General features: G+C 40.1%; 2 protein-coding genes across 2 annotated transcripts in view; one reads left to right on the forward strand and one right to left on the reverse strand.

The window, feature by feature from the left end:
- CMC2 (C-X9-C motif containing 2) overlaps positions 1–12,488 on the reverse strand; it is a 52,864-nt gene extending 40,376 nt beyond the window's left edge. The window contains exon 1 of the mRNA XM_042797752.1: positions 12,415–12,488. The gene's annotated coding sequence lies outside the window, so the exon portion shown is untranslated. The remainder of the gene's footprint in view (positions 1–12,414) is intronic.
- Positions 11,464–19,872, forward strand: LOC122153905 (protein phosphatase 1 regulatory subunit 3E-like). The gene has a single exon (XM_042797751.1). The coding sequence runs from the start codon at positions 12,047–12,049 to the stop codon at positions 12,986–12,988; it is 942 nt and encodes a 313-aa protein (XP_042653685.1). The 5' UTR covers positions 11,464–12,046; the 3' UTR covers positions 12,989–19,872.
- The last annotated feature ends 1,676 nt before the right edge of the window (positions 19,873–21,548 follow it).

Raw genomic sequence — 21,548 nt, forward strand, 5'->3', positions numbered from 1 at the left:
GTGCCTGTTGGCAAGTACCACCCGTAGCTCCTTAGCATTTTGCCTTTTGAAAGCTAGGTGTCTTTTGAATTGGTAAAGTTTTTGTAAATTAAAACAATCTTACAATGTCAGTCCTTGATCTCCAGAGGTGGCAGTTTTCCTATGTAGTCCTACTTCTCAGTCAGCCCTACAAAGTTTAAACTCATGACACAGGTGCTACATTTCATAAACTTGAAACAAATCCATTTGAGAGGGTCTCTGCTGTAAGTGTGCATAGACTTTCGTGCGGACTCTGATGCATACGGGCAGGGCTGGATTCTTCTGAGCAGCAGCATCCAGTCTGGCTGCACTGGTGGTGCTCCACCGCAGACCCCTCGGCAGGGTGTGCAAAACTTGGTCTTTAATTGCCCCGCGTGCACAGTGGAATACCTCTGTGGTTTCAGCTCACTGGCAGTTGCCTTTCTTCTACAACAGACTCTGAGGGCAGAAGGATTACGTTGCATTCCTCCTCTGCCTTACCATCCACCCCTCCTGTAACTGTCAAGATTTCTAGAGTCATAAGTAACAGCAAGTAGAAACTCAACTGCATTATGATAATTAGTTTTCAAAGTATCCTATCAGAAAATTACAGTCCTCTCTAACGGCTTTTATTATCTTGCAGTATATTTTATGTAACAGGAAATAATTTTTACCACTATGCATATTAAAAAAAAGCTGGAGTAGATTGATTTGGAGTGTGGATCATACTTTGTCCCTTTTCTTCCTATACAGTTCCCATGCTTAGTAATGATCCCACCATCTTCTGTTCGTTGAAGAATATGAAATACTGATTTCTACTGTTACCTTACATCTTGTATATATAATTCAGAGTAAATGGTCCTTGACTGAAAGTTCATTTGTACTCTTACATCAGCAAAAGTCACGAAGGAAGCATTCTCTGATGTACAGCAGGCTGCTGTTCTGTCGCGCCATGCTCAGAGGTAAGCATTTGCAAAAGGCCCTAGTGGTAGCAAAACATGGAAGATACTTCCAGAAGGGAGTATGTTGTAGGTATCTAGAAACTAAATTCCTGTTCAGAGCATTTAAAATTATGAAAGAGTCAAATGTATAAGATGCTGACTATCCTTTTAGGAATAATAGCCCTATTCCTACTGTAGGGATGATTCTGCTTTGTTTAGGCTGTTATTTCAGGCTTTTCATTATTCAGAACAGATTTGGCCCACGGACAAAACTCAGGTACCTTGGCAGACTGATCCTCATTAAACTTTCACAAATGGTGGACAGTGTAAAAGGCAGGATGAACTTTAACTCTCGATTGAGATGATAATGGCTGTTTAGAAAGGAAGCCTCCTGTATTTTTGAACTACTTTCTTGTTTGCTGTTGCTGAGAATTCACTTATTTTTTCTGCTGGCAGTGAAAGCATCCCTGACCAGTTTGTGATTAGTTCCTGAATTTCCTTCACTTAAAGAAATTGCATGCTGGCAAGCTGACTGCTTTGTGTCAAAACAATGGAATTAGGGGCAGATTTTCTTTCTGGCTCTGGGATTTGACAGTGAGTCTTCTGGAATCAGTCGTTTGGAAGTTTGGACCTAAACAGGGGGAAAATGTTGATTTAACTTTCAGGTGTTCCATCATTGTATTTTTACATTGTTATCAACAATTCCCTTTTTGTTTTGTTTTGACACACTGAATACAGGAAGCACTTCTAGCTGATCTAGCCCTTAAATTTATTTCCTTTCCTGAACGGGAATGGCTTTATTCCTGAGAGAATTTACATGTAAACAAGAAACTGCTGTTTCCTGTGCTAGAAGAACCCAGCTTATTCAAGGGCACATAACCTGATTAAGCTTATGATGGTTTAAGTGTTGTGTATTCCTTTCTTTATGCTCTAGGCCTTTAATTAGCAGCTTTTCTGGTCTTCTGCTACAGGTTTTGTAGCAATAATCTGAGAGTGTGGTTCTTACAAATATTTTATCAGGTTGTAGCAAAACCTCTGTCTAATCTGTCTGATTTGACGGTTTCAAAAACTTCTGCAAAAATCTTACCTGGCATAAAACACTGGAAAACGTGGAAATAAAGTTTATAGTTTTCCTTGCAACATTAAATACGTTTTTTCTTGTAGTCCAAAAGAATTTACTGCCTGGCTGCAATGGCTGAAACTTATAATTACTACAACGTTTGGCTTTCTTTACTGTTAATTGGTAATGCAGTTCATTTTTCAGTTTTCTCACTGAAGCAGCAGCATTTTCAGTTGTTTGAATGGGAGATACTCTCTTCTTACCTGGACTATGGAAAATGTTACTAGTTTCACAGGTACATATATTTTGAATTTTCTACTTAGTGGAAAACAGGAATGAAATAAGTATATATGGGTTTATTTATCTTGGGGCTATTTGTGAAGGATGCTTCTTTTGTAGAGCTTACATTTTATACCTAAATATGAACAACAGGATTAGAAAATATATTACCATAGGGGGAAGGGTAAAAAGAAGGGAAGAAAATGGTATGTTAGAGGGTGTGTCTGTTCTGTCAGAACATACTGCACTTGTGTAACTATAGCAGAGCAGTTGAATAGCAGTTAGGACAAGTTACTACAACAAAGAAACTGTGTTTCCTGGAAATTAACAGCAAAGATAGAGCTTGTCTCCAAACAGTCACTGGCTGAGATTTTCAGATATCCAGAGTATTGAAAGAGATAAAGGATGCATGTAGAAGATAGTATCAACTATAACGACCTATTTTTTAATAGCTCTTTGTAACTTTTTTATATGTTCTTTGTAACTTTCCCTCTTGACTTGCAACAGAATACCAGACAGGTACAAAAAATTACTGCCATTTCAGATTGAAAGTTTAGCTTTTGCTCTTCAGGAAGAGTGAAGGGATGTGGGAGACGGTAATGCTGTCAGCAGCCTTGTGCCGTTTCTGGCATTAGGTGCTTGTCTGGGTCACCGTTCAGTAGGTGGCACTCCTCTCTCCAGTACAGAGCTACTGTTGCTTGAAACGTCAAATTTGCTGCCAGAAAAATGGTGGCCCTGGTCTAACCTCCAGTGTGACAATCTCATACTCTGCACCTCAGGCTGATATGTCACTCTACTTAAAGATACTATTCTTAAAGCATTGTAACATACTTTCTATACAAATTAGTGTTCCAAAAGATTTCCAAATTTCCCTAAGCAATTCCCAGGAAAACTTGTATTGGGAAACAAAGCAAACTGCTTGGAGCTGTTAATTAACACTAGCACTCAGCTCCTATGTTCTCTAGAGGCTGTTTCACATGAGCATTGGGTGAAGAGATGAAGCCTTGTCATCCTTCCATTTTTTTAAAGGAATAAACACATAATTATTTAGATACATAGAATACATATCACCTACTTTACTGAAACTATGCCTCTAGAAGTTGGTAATTCTTTAACTCTGAAGTTGAGATACCTGGAGATGAACACAGTTAATAAACTGATGCCAGAAAACTGCTAAAACTACGTTTATGCACAAGTTTATTAGTAAAGAAATAAATATAAAAAGACATTGAAGTCCTCCATCTGTTTTATAGTGGGAACCATATGCTATTCGGAGCTTTGCACCAGTATTATCTTTCCCTATTCCAAATTTTTATCAAAGCATCAAAAGAGGGAAAGGGTAAGTTGCAATGAATCTCTGTTCTGAACGCTGAATTATTGCAGTTACCTTTGTATCTATGGAAAGACTGCTACTTTAGTTTGGGTTTTTTTGTTTAACACAAAAGCAAAAGAGAACTTGATTTGAAAGTTCCTCATTTAGTATGAAACAACAATAAGTAAATATCAGAATGCACAGAATGTGTATTAAACAGAAACAAGCAAAGAGCACATTAATAGGATTTTTAAAATGAATCTACAAAGAGTAAGAAAAAAATAATTTTTAATAACTTTCAGTCCCACCACTACGCTTTCCAGGTCATTTCCATTTCTTTTAGGTGCCAAATTAGCGAGGAATGTATGCAGATGTTTGTGAAGGTCAGTAGGATTTAGCACTGTTTAAGTTAATATTATTAAATGCTTGCAGAGTAGGCATGGATTTAAGAACGTTCCTAAAGTTAGGTATTGCTTCGGTGCTCAGCAGCATCAAATACCCAATTACTGTGCTAGGCTACCGTAGTCATTCAGAGTGAATCTAAATGAAGAGGTTGCACTTCATCCCCAGAATAAGCTATTTAAGACTCTAATGAATCTCTTATGGTCAGGAAGAAACTAAACCTATGTCAAAGTAATTGGCATTCATCAGCTTATAATTCAATTAATAGCATCCACAAAAACTACAACTATCCACACTGCTTACAAGGTAATTTTATTTTTTTCTTACAGTCTAACAAGCTTTTAAAAAAAGCATGAAATTACAATATAGAAATGTTAGGTCAGTCTAGATGGCACTACACTCCCGCAACATGGCTGACTGTTAAGGAAGGTAGTCCAGAAGGCAGTGGAACTTCCTGCATTTTTAATTTGTTTTCTTCCTTGACCTCAGCATACCTATTCCTGACATTATTGGCTAAAGAGCCCTGGATGTCATCATGTTTTGTGTACTGTTTTTGGTTTGTGTGTGGAATCTGCATACAGGCATGGCAACTGCTCTTTTTAAAAGCAATAGGATTAGAAACAGCTGCAATATTTTTGTCTGATGTAAGAGCACAGTGCCAGTATAACTGCTCAGGTTCTTCTTTCAGGAGTGAAACCTTTGCATGGCTTGAGATAAACAGCGATTCATTGATTTCTGGTTTTTTGTCCCCTCACTCTATCATTCACAACGTCAGCTCCTTTTTCACCTTTCTGCTTTGTTGCTCTAGCATCATGACTGCAGGAGTCAATCTCAGCTGAAGTACCATTGAGCATTTTCTGAGCAATAATGGCTTTTGTATTCTTCCAAGAAGGGTCTGAAGTATCCTTAGGAGTGGCATCTTTCACAGATGGAACTACTTGTGAAGACCTAAAGATTCAGAGCCATTTGGATAAAGCACATTGATCTCTTTATGCTGCACAACTTCTGGATTTTTCATATCTTCCAAGTTCCACATACAGTGTTGTTCTTCTTAGCGAGTTCTTCATTTCACCTTGGAATGTTTGAACAGTATAACTTGTTATGTATTTCCATTTTAATGCCATATGTTATAGGACAACAGACTTAAAAGACTGGGTTGAAATATCTTTTTCTGAAGCTGTATCAGCTATGGCACCTACATTTAACTTGCCTTCTGATTTTGACTGATTTCTTGTGGTCTTGGCTGCTTGACCTGTTAAGAGGTTGCAACATGTCTAAGCAAAACTGGCAATTTTTGAATTTGCCTTGCATTCCTTGGCTTCTTTTTGCAGCTGTAAGCAGGCAAGTGAATCAGTTTTACCACAGCCTTGCACCTGGTAATAGGGAAACATGTTAAACCTAAAACAAGCCCTAGTATTGTAAGAAGAAAAATGTAGAAGAAACAGTCTTTGCTGATGTAACTGAACACTCATGCTATGTGTGTTTTCTTCTGAGTACAAAATAACAAGTGTGTGTAATTGCTCACCGGTCCTATTTTGTAACACTGCATAGTGAAAAACCTCCCGAACTGACGGGAGGAACTGAGGCGTTTTGCTGTCTCTCCAGGGCGGGGGTTATCCCAAAGGAAAAAGGGTTCATCTAACCTCCGCTGCGGTCATCTGTGACAGGGGAACACCACTCCCTCCTTGCGTATCTCGGAGGACGCTTCTCTTCACCGTGGGTGTACAAGTGATTATGAAAAAATTAAAAAAAAAAAAAAAAAATCAGAATCTCTATAAAATTCTTTAGAAGCGGTAACACATGACCCTTGACGTTCGCTGACTCCAAACCAACCGCCGGCGTGGGCCGACACCGCCTCCCCCTGTCCCTCAGCCGAGGGGCTCTCCCCCGCAGATACCCGCCGGCTCCCCCGCACAGACGCCCGCCGTTCCCCCCGGCTCCCCCCCACAGACGCCCGCCGTTCCCCCCGGCAACCGGCCCTGAGGTAGCGGGGGCCGCCCTCCCGCTCCGGCGCGCGGCCGTTACCGCGGCAACGCGGGGGGCGCGCGGCGGCGCCGCCAGGGGCTGTGGGGAAATGGCGGGGGCTCCTCCGTGAGGGGCAAACGGCCAATTGGCCCGAGGAGAGCCGCCCGCTCAGTGAGAGGTTGCGGGGGGGAGGCCCCGAGGTGGGTGTGGGGGTGTGGGCCTGTGTCCCGACTCCAAATTATCCCGTGGGTGCCGGGGGGCGCGCGGGCCTGAGGCGGCTAGAAGATGGCCGGTGGGGAAGGACTCTGCAGCCTCAAGGCAGGAGGGAGTCTGGGAACCGTCAGCCCGAGGATGGGAAAGGAGGGAAATGACAGAACCGCGCAGCTTGGAAGTTAAAAAACGAGGAGAGTGCTGAAAGGGGCCAAAGGAAGGAGAGAGCCTATAGAGAGGTTTAAAAACATGAAAAGGAAGTGTAGCGCATATGAGAAAAATGGATGTGGAAGCACCAAATAGGAGGGAAAGGGAAGAAGAACTGTGAGAAAGGTGAAGGAAATAAAAAAAAAAATGAGGAGGCAAATTGTTCTTACAGTATAAGGAATCTAAGTAATCACAGTGAATCCCTGCCTGACCAATGGATCTTTAAATATTAAAAAAATATAAAAATTAAAATCAAGTGTACAATGAGCATATTTTAATGTCTAAAATTATCAACTGGCACTACTGAGACCATACCCAGTTGCTAGAAAGTCCTGTGGTTACTTTACAACATGGCATGAAGACTGAGTCACAAGCACTCTTACCAGAAGATGGGATTCAGGGACAACCTGGAATGCATTTATTTAGATATTTGTATGAAAATCTATGTTAAAAATTCTAGGCCTGAAAGAGTCTCAGTCCTCCTAGCTGTTACCTAATCCTTGTTAAAAACATTCAATCCTTTTAAAAACAGCAGAACTATCTATACAGGAAAAATATTTTCAATATTCTTTATCATCTTCTCCACAAAATGAGACCTATCTGTTTGGGTTTTTTTTTTTTTTTTTCTTTTCCACTGTAGTCTTAATTGGGGCTTTTTTTAGCTTATGGTCTCTCTAGAAGTCTTAAGCCAATCACTTAAGAGTCAACAGAAATGGTTGATGCTTAACTAATAAAATTATGTGTGAGCTTCATCATACAGGAAAGCAGATTCACAAGGTCAAGGATGGAGGTAAACTCATACAATTCTATTTTCTTGTTACTATCATATCTTCATTTAGATCCTGATACTTAAAAAAACAAAACAAAAAAAAAAACCCAAAACAAAACAAAACAAACAAACAAAAAAAAAACAACAACCAAAATAGCAACAACAACAAAAACCTACAAACAAAAAGCAACCTTTCCAAGTATCATATCTCTGCTTAGCAGAATGTGTAGCCCTTTGGAAATTGTTCATTGATCTTTGTTTGGCATCAAACATCCTTGATACAACTCTATGAATTTCACAACTTGCATCTTAATAGATAAAGACTTCATATTCTGGTTAGGTGAAGATAATATTTGGTACAGAAGATCGATACCATTGTTCTTTAACAGAATACTTCATTTTTTATATATATACATCAGGCATATTACCTAATTCTAATCTGGCACTTCTCTGAGATGTGACTAAGATATTTTCTTGGGGAAATAAAGTCTGAGTTTAATGATGTGAAATGATGTGGGAAGGTATTTTTAAAGTATAAGCACACAGAACAAGTGTGTCATGCAAGGCTTACAAACTGCCGGTGTAAGTACCATTGTCAGATTCATGTAGTCATATAAGATTATTAAACTCTTGGGTGACATTCTAGTGTAACACCCACATAGTTCATCAGCTTCAGAAGAGCTGCACGGATACAAATGAGAGTAGAAGCTGACCTTTCCAATTCACATACTGAGTCACAACTTCATCCCGAAAGCTGATATAATCATAATGCACTTCGCCTTTACATCCATTTTATCTTCCCACAATTCTCATTACTAAATATAAACCTGTTCTGGAAAGTTAAAAGTGGCCATGTGACAGTGGCCACTTTGGATAAGCCCCAGCACTCAGACGTTCCCTATTAATGGTTCCATTGTAGTCCTGCCTGATGCTCCCCAGCACCCACATCTGCTTTCTCCCAGATTACCTGAAGTCAAGACAATTGATAAATGCAGCAGAAGCAAGCTCCCAGTTCATTGCCAGCATTGGTTTCACATTTTTCTTTCCAAATCATTTAAATCTTAACAAAAGCGGGGACCAAATGTCTCTGTTCGGTTAGCTGGAAATTCTCAGGCATCAGACAGATTTTAAATGCAGTTTGGCATGGCAGAAATGTCAGGGTCACTCAGTGCTATGTTGTCAGAACAAGAGGCCATCTTTAAAATTTTTTCTGTCAGCTGGAAGATGTAGAGACAGGTCAACAAAAGCTATTAAGACAATGTTATTAGGACAAACTTTTATCCTATGACCATGTTATTTAAATCTGCAAAGGGAAAGGAATTAAAACAATGCCAGAGTGCCATTTCCTAAGTGTTGACACCAATTGTAATTTAAGACCACCTGCTTTTCTTACCCTATAATAGAGCAACACTGTAGAACTCTTGAATTTACATGATGACTACTCTATTCTTGCTGGCACCTTCAAAACTATCTATTATTATTAATAATATTATTATTATTACTGTTTTCCAGTGAAAATAGAACAGGTATTTCTTCAAAGGAGCTAGCTAGGTCAGTCCTAACAATTTCTGTATCAGCTTTGTTATTGACAGTATTATTTAGAAAGAGCCTTGGATAATGTCCTTAATATAGCACTATAAATGAACAGACAGATTAGACTTTTAAACATACATGTTCAAAATTCTGTGAACTAAATTAAGATAGAGAGGGGGTGGTGTATGGATGCCTACCACTGCATATATTAAGCCATAGTTTCTGTATGTGTGGTAGTGCTTGCTCGCTTCTAAGGATTTAAGCATTTGCTGTGTACAAATATTTACAGTAGGCAAAACCAAAAGAACTTCCTTTTACAAATGGTGTCTGATGCTTCTCATTTTGAACTTATACCACAGTTTCCACATCACAGAAGAATGCACAAGGCTGCAGGCTATTTGAGGGAATGTCTGTTAAAAATCAGTGCTTGAAACTTTCATTTACCACGTCTGCCTTAAATTCATCGGATGAGGAAGACCAGCCTAATAATAAGGATACCCTCAGAAGTGAAAGATGTGGGTAAGACTTCCCCCAGCTTCACCCCTTGGCAAGGAAGCAAGAGAGTAAAAAGAAAGCGGCAGCACGCCTGCCACAGTAGATTCAGCAAGACCTTGGGAATGTTCAGATCAAGAGAAAGAAGTGAGAAAAACCTTACGGATTCTGGTGGAGTTTACATGGTGAAAGTGGTCAACAGAGACAAGGCTGAGGTGCCCCCCTGTGTGCCAGAACTTGAGGTTTCTGGGGGAAATTGCAGGTGAAAATGGGAGCACACCCAAGTCAGTTGATGTTTTGATGATTTAAGTACCTATAAATGGCTTTCTTCCACTCTACTCCACAGGAATTGCCTGTGAAATTATTTAGAGTGGGTACGCATTTAGAACAAGTCTCTTTCTACTCTCTTCTCCACCAGCTACATGCCCATGCAATATTCTCATTCTCTTGCAAGGCTGAAGAACCATCAGGTTTTTTACCTGATGATGGCAAGAGCTGAACTCAGCTGAAATTTCTGAACTGTGTTCTCGCCCTGTCTACCAGTTTATATGGGTGTCCCTCTGCATCTCATGTTGCCTCGACCAGGTAGTCTCAAGCTGCTGTTTTGTTTTGGTTGGTTGGTTGTTTTTTTTCTTTCTTTCTTATCACAGGATTTTCTCATTTTTTATCCCAGCCTTTGGTTTACTAACTTTGAGGAATCTGTACTTTTAACTTGGTTACATGAACTACATCACATACAATCACCAGTAAAGAAAGGAGTTGGGTTTTTTTTGTTCCAGGAAATATTACCAAGGTTGTGGGAGAAAAGAGGAGGCGTATTACACAAGTTTCTGATAAGAAGAACTTAGGCAACTAAAATTACCAGAAGAGGGGAAGTTGAACTCTATTGAGGCACTCCGATTGTGTAAAATACAGCAGAAGCTAAATTACTGCAAACAGTTATGTTCCACATGTATACCACAAAGACATATTCAAAACTCCCATTGAACATGTAATCATGTTTAAGCCAATTTAGTTTATTAGTTTGGGTACTTTCACAGTAGTTTAAAAATGGCAAAGATTTTGCCTATTAATGTAAAAAAAAAAAAAGTTCTTCCTGTTTGCTGGTTTTAAATTGAAATTAATGTCAGCAAAACCGAGTGTTAATTCATTAGAAAATTTTAATGACAGTTAGAAATTGTTAAAAAATGTAACTTAAAAGGATATAGCCTTAAAGCCTATTTGAACAATTCCCCCAAATTAGTATGAGTAGACAAAAAACAAACATGAGTTCATGTTGTTTTCCTGAAATACTCATTTTTGGGAGGGGGGCATGGGAAGGAGGCCTAATGAATCTTTCCCGTAGTATGCATTAAAGGACAAGTGAGACAATTATTAAGATCCTGGGCTAATGAATTCAGGTGTAATCCTTTATGTTAATACTATTTGATTTTTCAAAACCTATGATCATCCTGTAAATGCAAGACAATGACATGACAAATCACTGGGAAGCATAACGAGGCCAAATTTAACACTGCTGGGCATAGTTTTTCATTCCCTGCTTATGAACCATCTGTCATGAAAAAGATGTGGAACCCAGCGGCAATAACCTAGGAATTATTTTCATACTTATGTTCTAATGTGAAACAGTGGGGAGATTTTCCCCGTGTTTTGGTGGCTGTTTTTTTTTTAACTCTTGGTCTATATCGGGTTTACTTGTCCCATTCTTCATCTCGTCAACCGCATTTCCACCACCTAGACTTTCAAAGGAACACCAAGTGCTGCAGATAAAACAAAGAAGGTGTAAAAGCTGCTGCTCAAAAGCTAAATCAGAATCACATGTCAACCCAATTCAGGTCCAGCCTCCGGCAGGATCATTGTTTTTAATGCAATTTACTAATTAATAATGAGTACCAGATTATGGAAACTCTGGAATGAAGCACCTTACTAAAATAGTGTTTTAGCTACTTGAACTGGCTGCCCTAATCTGCTCATCATTAAACTCTAATTCATTTGGATGTTGCTTGGTAATTACCAAATACTCTTCCAAAAAGAACAAACACAGTTTATGTTTCATAATCAGCCCTCTGCGTTTAGACTGAAGCTGCTTTTACTACAGATGGAAATCTGTAGCAGCGCTGTGGCAGGTGTATGTTATTCAGCAGATGTACTGTAAACGCATTACAGCAGATTAGCTGGATTTCTTCCTTTAAATGTACACTGCGAGATCCAACTTGCAAGCCAGCTGTTTCTTATCGGCCCGTTTAATCTCCCAGCGCCCGGCTTTCCTTCTCCCTTTAGCAGCTATTTCTGTAACGCATCAGGCGAGGGAGCGCGCTGCTGTGAATTTTAATGCTTCTACCGGGGAATCCCTCCCGCCTCCTCTTTTTGGATGAGATCCTCGAGGAAAGACCCAGAACACAGCGAGGAGGAGGAGGAGAGGGACGGCACTGGGGGGAGCGGCCGGGCGAGGGGGGCCGGCAGCCGCGGGCTGCAGTTCGGGAAGGTGGCGAGGCCGACGCCGAGGCGGGCAGAGGGGCGGGTGGGGAGCGCGGAGCCATGGGGGAGGAAGGATGACTCGGGGCGTGTTTCTCTGCCTGACCCCGGCGCGGCAGCAGCAGCAGCAGCAGGAGCCGGAGAGCCGCGGTCCCGCGGCCACATGCACCCGCCGGCACCCCCCGGGACCGGCCGCGACGGGGACGACAGCGAGGTGATCCCGCTGCTGCCGGGTCCCGGCGAGAGGCAGAACCCGCGGCTCGGCAGCTAGATCGCCTCGCCATCCGCATCCCCGAGAGGAGGAGGAGGAGGGAGCTAGGCGGCGAGCCCCGGGTGGTGAGCCGGCCGCCGCCGGCACAGCCGCCGCTCCCCCCCCCCCCCCGCCTCACCCCACGCACCCCTCCATGGATAAAGCGGGCTCGCTGCACACCTCGGTGCCCACGCCGCCGCCCCGGCTCTACCTGCCGCGCAACTTCAGCTGCAGCGCTTGCCTGTATGGCAGCCTGGCCGAGCAGTGCAAGGGGGGCTGCAGCCCCGACGGCGACGCCGCCGCCCCCCCGCCGCCCGTGGTGCGGGAAGCGGCGGGCGACAAGCCTCCGCCGTCCCGCGGCCGGGAGCCCACGCTGCCCGCCGTGCCCCCCAGCCCCACGCAGCGCCGCCGCGCCAAATCGCTGCCCACGCCCGGCGACCGCAGCCTGCGCCCGGCGCTGCAGCAGAGCCCGTCCCGCCGCAAGACCGTGCGGTTCGCCGACTCCCTCGGCCTGGAGCTCACCTCCGTGCGCCACTTCTGCGAAGCCGACCTGCCGCAGGTTCCGCCGCCACGCACCGCCGACCGCTTCAAGACCAGAAAACCGCCGGCGCTGGGCGACCTGGAGCCGGTGCTGTTCGGGCCGCCGCCGCCGCTGTTGGAGCCGCTCTTCCCGCCGCAGCCCGGCTCCAGCCCCGGCTTCGCGGAGCGGGTGCGGCAGCACAAGGTGAGGCTGGAGTGGGTGCGGGCCGAGCCGGCGGGGCTCCGCGGGGCCGTGCGCGTCCTCAACCTGGCCTACGAGAAGGCCGTGTCGGTGCGCTACACGCTCAACGGCTGGGCCAGCTGCGCCGAGGTGCCCGCCGCCTACCAGCCGCCCGGCCCGGCGGACGGCCTCACCGACCGCTTCGCCTTCCTCCTGCCCTTGGTCGCCGCCTCCGAGGCCGAGCTGGAGTTCGCCGTCCGCTACCGCGTCGCCGGCGCCGAGTATTGGGACAACAACGAAGGCGCGAACTATCGGCTGCGGGGCCGGCAGCGCGTCCCGCCCGCCGCTGGTCCCCCGCAGGACCCCGACAGCACCGCCTGGATCCACTTCATCTGAGGGGGTGCGGGGGCTGCCTCAGCGCCGAAGGGAGCGCGGAGCCCCGCGGAAGGGAAGGGCGGGCCGGTCCTGCCCCCGCTGAGGGGAGCAGGTCCTGCCCCCGCTGAGGGGAGCAGGACCCTCACCGCGGGGCTCGGCGCCCCTCCGGCACAGTGCAGGCCTCGCCTCCAGCCGCTTCCCTGTAAGCCGCCTGAAGGTATTTCCCTGAATTCTGTTTACAAATGGATAATTTATATTTTTTATTTCACTACTGATGTCGAGGGGGAAACCTTGCAGGCTACCACGGGGGTTGTCGGCAGGGAGGCCCGGTGTGCGGCCGACGTGCGTTTCCCGCCTCAGTCTCCCCGTGGCTCCCGCCAAAGCACCTGCCCAGCCCGGCCCTGCGGCGAGGGGCCGCGGGGCCTTGGCAGAATTTACTGGTCAGGACCAGAATCCGCAGGGGCAAACAGATGCTCCCGGGTGCCGGAGGTCAGGATCAACTGCTGTCACCTCTGCAGGGTCAGGCCCTGGAAACACGGAGGGCACCTGGCCAGCCGTCCTGTTTGCCTCATCCTGCTTAAGCGGAGCCCGCTCTGGCGAGGTGCTGCATCCCTCTTCACACCCTCACTCACCCACTCCTGTTAATTACCCTGCGGGGTTGAGGGCCTGATAGGACAAGGTTAAGGGACAGATTACCGTTTTGAACCCAAAAAGACAACAATACAGATGCCCCCGGTGTAGCTGTGCTTCATCATGCTGTAAAAAATGATTAATCGGTCAAAACAAAGGTAGACGTATTTAAATTTTGAACCCAGTTTCATGTGTTTAAACATATTTAGAAAAGAAAACTAACATCACCTGCTAATGAAATGCAACCCACTGAAGGATTTTTTTAAAAAGCAAGTATTTTGTTTTAAAATTCACGTGGCATGTTGTTGCAACGGTTTGTCAGGATCTGATGTTTGTTTCAGTAGGGTTGGTCCCATAAAGCTGCTTGTGTTCAGGTCAGCTGGAAAGTCATGGCATTGCACCAAAGGAACTAGAGGTGGCAAGACTTGAATCCATAATTCTAGTCTGCATCCCAAGCAATGTTTTAATTTTTATTCTTATTAATAGTTTAATGTAATTTCTTATGCTAAAGTATCAGTGCAGGAGCCTGCTTTCTGAAAAACAAAATGCTCCAAATTTTTCATACTACTTTCAGTAAGTGACAGATTTCACAAAACTGGTAAAATTTAGTTGGACAAGTTGAAGGAATTCATCTTGCCATATAAAAATATATCAGTAAACATGACAGAGCATGCTGACTTCTGCATTCAAAGGCATGTTTTAAATTGTATTAGCAGTAAACACAGTCTTTTTAAACTGTTCAGGACTTCAGTTGAATATAGGTTGCGCTGGTGCCAAATCTGGGTGCTAATTTCCCAGGATTCAGGCATGTATGGATTTGCAGGAGAGTTCCCTCTCCTGCAAATATGACTTCTGAGACTGCTAAAACTAATGTCAGCGTGATCTTCTGATGATGAAAGGCTGTAAGATCAGGTCTTTAATGTTTTCAATCTTCTGTAGATTGTTTAGGAGTGAAATGTGATTTTTTTTTTTTTTTTTTTTAACTGCATTTTTGTGTTCCTTGAAATGGTCAAGTGTCCCAAACAGCTCGGGTGATGTGAAGGTCTCACAGAACCTTTTGACACACTTTTTCCCCTGAGACTCTAGTTCAGTCAGAATAATTAAACTGTTAAATTCTGGGGGAGAAAAAAAAAAAAAAAAAAAAAAGCCTGTAAACCTGATAGGAAAAGAGTATTTAATTTAATTTCTCTAGATCATTGTTTCTGCTTAATAGAAAATAATAGCAAGACTACCTTCTGCAGTATTCATAACTTGATTTTAATTTCCCAGTCACTTTTCTAATCCCTTTTTTTTACTAGAAGCAGAATATAGAAGTGTACTGTCAACTTCTGAGTATTTAGCGTTTTAGCATATTAAGGCCCTGATATTTTAATAAAATAATCCTATATATTGCTAATACACATTTATAAAGCTAGAACTGCGGAAGTAGGGGTCTTAAAACTTTCATGATTAAAGCATATTAAGTGGTGTATTTGATAAGGAAAGCCCAAGTGTCTTTTAGTTAAACTTATTTTTTTATAGGAGCCTTAATACTGGAGAGAAGGAAAAGGACTTGTCTCCATTTGAAAGCACTTTGAAATCTGGTGGAAATACACCAAACATCTTTTTATTTATGTGTTTCTTTTTCTTGGCCTTTTTTACCCAAATAATGAACCAACAACTGTTCTGTAGATTGATGAAAACGCTTGGAGAAAAAAGTAGCTTCTATGCATATTATATTAACTGTGTTGCGACTTTGCTTATAAGGTTTTAACGAGATTTCCTGTTTACTGTTTCAGTGGCTTTAGAAACATGAGCAGTGCTAAAACCATTTTAACAATGAATAACTCTAATTCTAGAGCTTCAAAACTATTTTCCAGTGAATGGCAGTTTTCATTGTCATTTCATTTATTCAGCATCTGCAGGTCTCTAATCATTTAAAAATCTCCTTATAGAAACTATGGCTTAAACTCTTTAAATTTGGAATACCTAAATGGTACCTAAAACTCTTTTGGAATACCTAAACATCCGTTCGTGCATCAAGTTCACTAGCAAATTGTTGTATTACCTTTTTTTTTTTTTTTAATCATGACTTAGGTAAAATTACTGTTGCTGTCAGTTGAAATATTTTCTAGGTAAAATGGGGCTATGAATTTATAATACTGTTAATATATTATTATTATTCTTTTATTTATGACCCCATTGGTCAAACACAAATCTGGTTATTAAACTTTTGAGAATGTAGCATACCAGAAGAAAGCTTTGCAAAACAGAATCTCCTGAGATGTCAAGCAGTTAAGCCTGTCCTCAACACTAAATTTTGTGAGTAACTTTACAGGATTGAATTTGATTACAGATTGTTGATGATATGTATTCAAGTCCAGTAAAAGACATGGGCTTCTAGAAGCATTTATAAACACCTACTTTTTAAAGTGTGGAAAGGTAAGGCTGTGCCCAGTCATCTTTGACCAGAGTATGCTATTGATGAAGTCTGTGGAAGAAGTTTGAGGTGTTTTAATAGAAATTTATCAGTGGTATATGCCAAAACTTGAACATCTTTGATTACACATTTTCACTTCTATCACATTAATTTATTTCCAAGCAAGATTTATATAGATTTCCAAAGCCATGTTCAGTTACAATGACCATAAATATTTTTTTCATTTGCAGTGTTCACGTATGGCTTCCAATCCCTTGGATTTCAATCTGATGCTATTTGTGGCTTGATAGAAACATTGTGATAAATGGAGATGAAATAAAAATCCCAAATAACAATTAAATAATATTTATAGAAATTATGACTTTGAGGAGAAAAACCTGTATTGAGGAAGATAATTTTCAAGTTGGTAGGACAGCAATCATTTTAATGGGAGCAGGAGCAACAACTTTTTTAAAAATCACATTTCTAAAGAATATTGTTCCACAAAATGAGCTTTCACAGGCAAAGTAGAATATTTGAAATTTTTCAAGCCAACCTTTTTCTGGAAAAGATGTCAGCTCTTTGTATTTTCATTTGCATGAATAGAGCCCATGCCACTTTCCTTTCCAAGTGACACTAGAATGGTTTAGGCAAGGCAATAATCCTTAGGTCATGTACTTCACTTTGAAGTGAATTATTCATTGTTTATGTCTCTGCAGAGGTAAAAATGTGTCTGTCATTTATTGTGCAAAATTGTAGCTTTATGAAATGTGCCATGTTATTTTACGTGCAATATTATGATACTATGTACAGTGAGTCAAATTGTACTGTATGTCTGATATACATCGATGTTTGCCACTTCGCACTTAAACCGGTAGATTTTTTGCATGTGTTTCTATACCTTTCATGGCAGTATTTTGGAAATCTACCCCAATTATTAAAAATCCTAAAAGGAGTCAGAACTATTGAGTGTAAGTGGAATTTCGGCTAGATAAACATATTACTATTTATTAACATAAAATCCGTAACTGAAACTGTTGTATTCATTTTCAATAAATGTACATAATTTCAGGTAAATTAATTTTTTTTCTCCTTTTGCCATTTGCAAGTAGCTTTCTGATGTGAACGTGTGTGCCACGGTATTTCAGTAAACAACAGAATAAGTGCATGCTCTTTGTTTCAGCATATGTGAAGGGAAAATGTATCATTTGAATGAACAAATGTCTATTCATGCATAAGCAGGATCTCTTTACAGATACATGGAATGTTTTTCCAAAACACCAACAGGCAAACATCTGCTAATTCTGTATTTTATTATAAAGTAACCTACAGAAATACTCAGAATCTACTTTTTAACATATTATTAAATATATATTGAAATTTTGCTGTGCCTTTCAACATTTCCTGGGAAGAAATCTCACATGTTCTTTAGCTTTCTCACCAAAAGTCCAATAATGGCTTTGTCATCAAAATTAAATTTATACTAAAAATATAATAATCAATTCTAATTCCTGATGCATTTTCAGCTGTGCCAGAAATCTGTAGCAGCCAGAAGAATTTGATAATATTTTCCCATATTACAGTGAAAGAAACAACAGTCAGAAATATGTCTTCCCGGCACACCTCTACAATTATGTGGTTAAGGAAAAAAAAAACAGCTATGACTATTGTTAATATAACAAAATATATTTATGGTATATATTCACCTCTTACACAGATATTCTAAATATATATACTATCTGAAACCAGAAATTCTAGTTTTTTATGAAATCTATTTGTGGAGACACGGTCTTTTCAGCTTTTACTGTTACTTATCTGATCCTACCTGATGATAATGTTAAAACTTCGGAATGGATTTAATCTGTCTGCACAGTTTGTATCACGAAATAAAAGTGCTCACTGTAAGGTATATCTGGAAAAAATTACTTTTACCTTCCAATTATATTGCATGGCTTTCTGGCAAATTATCAGTAATTCTGTTTTCTGTATGCACTTCATGTGTACATGTTCTCAGTATATGAAAGGATTACTTAATGAAATTAAAATATTTTTGAGCACTGAAATTAAGGTTTTTCAAACATAAATAGTTTAAAGTAGAAAATAGAGTCAATTTTTATGTAAAATAAAAAACCCTAGCCTTATATAGAGCTGATCAGTATTTTTTTTAAATAGAAGATAGTGACAGTTTTCAAAATGAAACATGTTCAGGGAAACATACCTGTTTCAATAGGAAAGTTTTCTCGGTTCAGCTTATAGGAGAGAATTGCCCTAAAATAGTGAAGTGGTAAGGGTACTTCCTTAAATCAGTATATGGACTTGAAAGTAGGTCTTCCATGATCCAAGTGAATACTGAGCTATAAAAACATTGGCTATTGGTTGGGCTCTTTCTTTATCTAACTTATAAATACAATTTTTAACTTATTTTAGAGACAATTCTTGACCCTGGATTTCCCCATCTTGTATGACTATCCTGTTCATTCAGCTACCCTGGCTTTTGTTTGAGCTTTCTGTTGAGACAGGTTTGATTTTATTTTTATGTAACATAGGAAGATAATTACATTATATGTTGGGGGTGAAGGCAGAGGAAAACTCTTTTCCTTTCAATTTTAGTTTTTTTTTAATATTAAACAATAGCATGCAGAATAAAAATGTGCTTGAAATAATACATGCACTAGCAATTCCAAAGAATATAGCTAAGAAAAATGTCAAATGTGAGATGTGATTTTTCTAAAAACATATGTGCTTTGAATTAGTAAGGCAGGGAGAAAGTCCTAGTCTCCAGTGCAAATGTATTAATACCAGGGATTTCCTTCTATGCAATATTATGGTGCACCTGGTTTTTTAGCTATTGACTTGATTGGTGTAGTTGATGTATTGGTGTGTTGTGTATAGAATATTCTGTTACAAGTGTCACTGAGGAAACTGTATGTCTTAAACACTGTTATATCTTTAGGTTCTTTTATGTTCAATCTGACTTCACTCAGTCATAATCATACTCTGTTGAATAACAGTAACAAGACAATATTTCATAAAATCATGTAAGGGAGTATCATGCATTATACTTTTTATCACCTTCTAGGACAAAAAGTTGTGTTATTGTTGTGAGTTTTAAAATTTTTATATTTATGTATCTTAAAATTAAGCCAAATTGTATTATACTTTTAAACTCAGAGAGCTAATATGTATGTTTTTAAAGCTGATCAAAAGTAGTAAAACTAAAATTGGTTGGGATTACTCGTAAGTCTAGTTTCTAAACTGTGGTATAACAAATGTTTGTGTATATCCTGTAACTGGCTTTACGGAGGTGCACCCTGACATGAAGTTCATGCATTTTAAGTTTGATACAAAATAAGCTCTACCTGTGTGCAAAACCTGCCATGAATCCATGTTGTAATTCAGGAAAATTGACTGCTGTGACAGAACATCACTGTTCTTGGAATGGTTTAAACAAACCTAACCCCTCCCTTACAGTGTTACACAAATTGTTTCTCTCTGTAATGGAGATGCTGTCTGTTGAAGACAGTGTTCTTTAACATGCAAGTTTTTATTACTGTTTCTTTGATTTACCTTGACTTTGTTTAAAAAAAAAAAAAGTAATTGTTTCTTAACTTTGTGCTTTAGTAAATTAGTTTTGGTTGTAGTTTCTTCTGCAATGTTTATATTTCACCAAGTAATGTTTGTTTCTGGTGTTTGTAAAAGTAATATCACCAAAAGTTAAAAATCAATGTTTTCTAATAATGCCTTGTAATTTACCTAGCCTTACAGTATTTCAGACAATTTTCCACCAAAACTACATCTAGTCACTGGTCACAATTATGAAAAATATATATTTATAAACCTGTTGCTTCTAGCTGTCATTAAAGATTAATGATACAAATTGTGAGCACATGGTGAATATAAACCTCTTTTTTTCTTTTTTTTTTTTTTAAAAAAAAAAACTAACGAACCATGAGTTCTTTTTTGTTGAGGTTCTGAAGCAGTTATGTTCCAATTTATCCATGGTGTGTATATGAAGACATGTTGTGATGTACCTGCCCATCTGAAGACAAGTAATTTGGGCCAGATTTTCCAGCCAGCTTGTCTTCAGGTAATGTCCATTAAGAGCGTTCTCTATGGAAGCTGCTGAAGTTTTGTTGGTAATCTGGTTTTATAAGGTATAACCATTTCTCAAGAGGTTAGGATGAGATTATGGGTGGGTGTAAATGTATGTAGCTGTTTTTATAGTCTTGTATCGTTAACATTGTTTCAAACATAGTTCAGTGGTCTGTAGCTCAGAAAGGGATGCCTGCACTTCAGCTCTTCATGACTTCACTCCTTTCTGGCTTTTCATCTTTATGATCACTAGTGACAGTTGAAACGTTCTTAAGTGCGATTCAACATTTAGCTGCCAAAAGCCTCTGCTAGGTGCTAGAAAGTACAGAAACACCAGTCTTTCGGGAGAGGAGGGAGTAGCTTTCATAGAGGGAAGATATTGAGATATGTGAAAAGAACTGTGATTTTTATTTTTTAAAAAAATAACAGTTTAAATGTTTTAACGCTGAAGGAGTTGAGGGAAGGTTCCTAAGCCCCATATATGTTCAGCAGTAACTGCAGTCAAGCTGTTTCTCTAACCAGCATGTGCTCTTTCCTCCAGTGGTGATGCAGAATTGAGGCTATCTAGGTATTAGCTAAATGAATCATAAACACTCTTCCAAATATGCTTTCTCTGTTAATTGCTGAGTTCAAACTATTTGTTTTTTGAATTGTTATAATTTGCTACTTTTAACAGTCCTTCACTGCAGACAGCATCTTATCTTACAGTGCCAAGAACAGTTTTCAGCTTTTCTTTAAGCAACACTTTTTAAGCCTCCTTTATAATATCGATAAAAGCCATATAGCCATAAGGAGAAACAATGTTACATGTTTGTTCTCATGTAATTAGTACAACTCATTTTTTCTATATTCTTTCAGAAACCTCTGCTTACCTGTTCAATTATTATCAGTAATAATAATAATTATTTTTTATGTGTTTCTTTGGATGGGCAAAGTAATTAAAACGTAGCCTCAGATTTCTTTTTTTTTTTTTTTTCCAGAAGGAATGTTCTCTGATTTAACATCTATCTAATCTTTTTGTTCAAGTAAAAATGAACTCAGGTCACATAAATTATAGAATCCAGAACTGTTACAGTGCCATTATATAAATATTAGACTGCAACAATTAGAATAATAGAGTGTAATTTCCCTTTTCTCTTTGGTAAAAATATTCTTTGGATTTAAAACTGCTGTTATGCTTGAGTGACCCTGAAGTAATGAGATTACAGTTCTGGGTGAAGATTATAATGAAGTCATGGTGCTCTAAAATGAAAAAAAGAAGGAATAGTTTTACATTGTGCTTTAGTTTTGGATTGATTTTTTTTTTCACTCTTACATGGGACAAGATATGACTGCAGTAATTCATCTGACTATTAATTAGACTTACATACAGTAGACATTCTTATAAATAACAAGTGTTGAACTGCATGAAGTATTCATATAACAGTACTGCTACTTATAGCAATCTCTATTTCTTAATGT

Source organism: Tyto alba, unplaced genomic scaffold (assembly GCF_018691265.1).
Source record: "Tyto alba isolate M040663 unplaced genomic scaffold, T.alba_DEE_v4.0 Super-Scaffold_26, whole genome shotgun sequence".
NCBI lineage: Eukaryota > Metazoa > Chordata > Aves > Strigiformes > Tytonidae > Tyto > Tyto alba.